The 2203-nt window shown below is 43.1% G+C and overlaps 1 protein-coding gene across 1 annotated transcript; it reads right to left on the minus strand.

The window, feature by feature from the left end:
* Positions 1 to 228: 228 nt before the first annotated feature.
* LOC110870025 lies at positions 229 to 1807 on the minus strand. Its single transcript, XM_022119221.1, has 3 exons — positions 1679 to 1807; positions 859 to 1219; positions 229 to 791 (listed from the first exon to the last, which is right to left on the minus strand). The coding sequence occupies exons 1-3, from the start codon at positions 1805 to 1807 to the stop codon at positions 229 to 231; spliced, it is 1053 nt and encodes a 350-aa protein (XP_021974913.1).
* Positions 1808 to 2203: the final 396 nt, after the last annotated feature.

A 2203-nucleotide genomic window follows, 5' to 3' on the forward strand; every position in this document is an offset into this window, starting at 1 on the left:
GCTTCAGATCCAAATACCAAGCTGTAAGGTGTTCTTTTGTGGCTTGTTTTTTCGGTTGTTCTTATGGCCCATAGAACACTCGACAATTCTTCAAGCCAATTGCTTTCATACCTTCCCAATCTGGCCTTGATTCCTTCAACTATGCTTCGATTCATCCTTTCAACCTGGTCGTTTAACTGTGGATATGCCACTGAACTGAAAACCTGAGAGATTCTGAATTTTTTTGCACTAAACGCTGAAAGGCTTCTCGGCAAATTGCTTTCCATTGTCGGTGACAAGCACTCCCGGTAATCCATAACGACAAATGATGTTTTCCCAAACGAAATCAATGATTTGTTTGCCCGTGATTTTTGCAAGTGGTTTAACCTCAGGCCACTTGGTGAAGTAATCTATGTCCACCAAAAAGAACTTCACTCCACCTTTGGCTGGTGGGAATGGGCCAACGATGTCCATCCCCCATTTATAAAATGGCCATGCTGAGGTTATTGGGACAAGATCATGCTTGGGACTCTTTGGGACTGGTGCATGAATTTGGCAAGAATCACACTTCCTTAATTGCTCAGTTGTGTCTCGGTGCATGGAGGGCCAAAAATACCCAAGGTTCATTAGTTTAGCAACCACCGATCTAGCTCCAAAATGAGCTCCGCATATACCTTCATGAACCTCTTTAATCAAATACTGGCTTTGTTCGGGACCCACACATCTCAGCAAGGGTGCAAGGTAACCCTTTTTGTAGAGTATTTCGCCTTGCAACTCGTACTGTCTAGACTTGACTTTAACCCTTTCAGCCTCTGTTTGATCAACAGGCAACTCACCATTTTTAAGAAATTTTTTTGATTGAAGTCATCCAATTGGTGCCTTCTTCGGTGATTACGTCTTGAACTTCCAACTCTTCAATTGATGGGGTTTTCAATACTTCTACCAACACCTTTTTAGTGAGGTGGGCAAAGGTGAGAGAAGCTAATTTGCTTAGAGCATCAGCTTTCTTATTTTGAGACCCGGGAATTTGCTTGATGGTACACGTTTGGAAGGTGTTCATCAGCTCCTTGGATTTTTCCTTGTATTTCTTCATATTTGGCTCCTTTGCAACATAACTGTCGTTCATTTGACTTGACACCAGCAATGAGTCTGTGAAGACTTCAAGCTTTTCGACCTTCATTTCTTTAGCCAACCTCAAGCCGGCTATCAACACTTCGTATTCAGCTTCGGTGTTGGTGGTCTGAAAATTAAATCGAAGAGCATACGTGAATTTTAACCCTTCTGGGTTGATCAGAATAAGTCCGGCCCTTGACCCTTCAACGCTTGAAGCCCCATCAGTAAAAAGCTTCCAGGCTTCAAGGTCTGAGGGTTCAATGGCAACTGTGTTTACTTCAGTGATTGCTTGCTTTGGGACTTCCACAATGAAATCAGCCAATACTTGGGCTTTGATGGCTTTTCTTGGAACATAGGTGATGTTATGTTCACCTAGTTCCACTGCCCATTTAGCTAATCGTCCCGAGTTTTCTAGTTTTTCAAGCACACTCTTAATAGGTTGGTCGGTGACCACTTGTATGGGGTGTGCTTGGAAATACCTTCGAAGCCTTCTAGCTGTTTGGACTAGGGCTAGAGCAAGTTTTTCCAAGGGAGGATATTTGATTTTTGCTAGTTTTAGAGTTTTGCTGAAGAAATAAATGGGTACCTGAACTTTGTCTCGTTCAATGGTGAGGACCGCACTTATTGATTCTTCAGCAACCGAAAGGTGTTCAGAGATCAACTCTCCCGTTTCTGGGGCTGCAATGTCTGGGAGTGAAGCTAGGTGTTGCTTCATCTGGTTGAAGGCTTCCTCAGCCTCCTCAGTCCACTTGGAATCCTTTTTGTCAGAGCAGAGCCATTGAGGGTTTTGAAGAAAGGTAAAGATCTTTCAGCCAATTTTGAGGTAAAACGCTTCAGGGCAGCAAGCTTCCCGTTTAAGCTTTCTACTTCTTTTTTGCTTCGTGGTGGCTTGGTGTCGAGAACAACCCTCAACTTGTTTGGATTGGCTTTTATACTTTGTTTTCCCACAATGTGTCCCAGAAACTTTCCTTCTTCAAACCCAAACGAACATTTTTCGGGGTTGAGTTTCATGTTGACCTTCCTTAGGTTCTTGAATGTTTCTTGGATGTCGTCAAGCATTTGGTGTTCCGTTTTGCTTTTGATTACCAAATCGTCGACATATGCCTCCATG

The sequence above is a fragment of the Helianthus annuus genome, chromosome 8 (genome assembly GCF_002127325.2).
Source record: "Helianthus annuus cultivar XRQ/B chromosome 8, HanXRQr2.0-SUNRISE, whole genome shotgun sequence".
Classification (NCBI taxonomy): domain Eukaryota; kingdom Viridiplantae; phylum Streptophyta; class Magnoliopsida; order Asterales; family Asteraceae; genus Helianthus; species Helianthus annuus.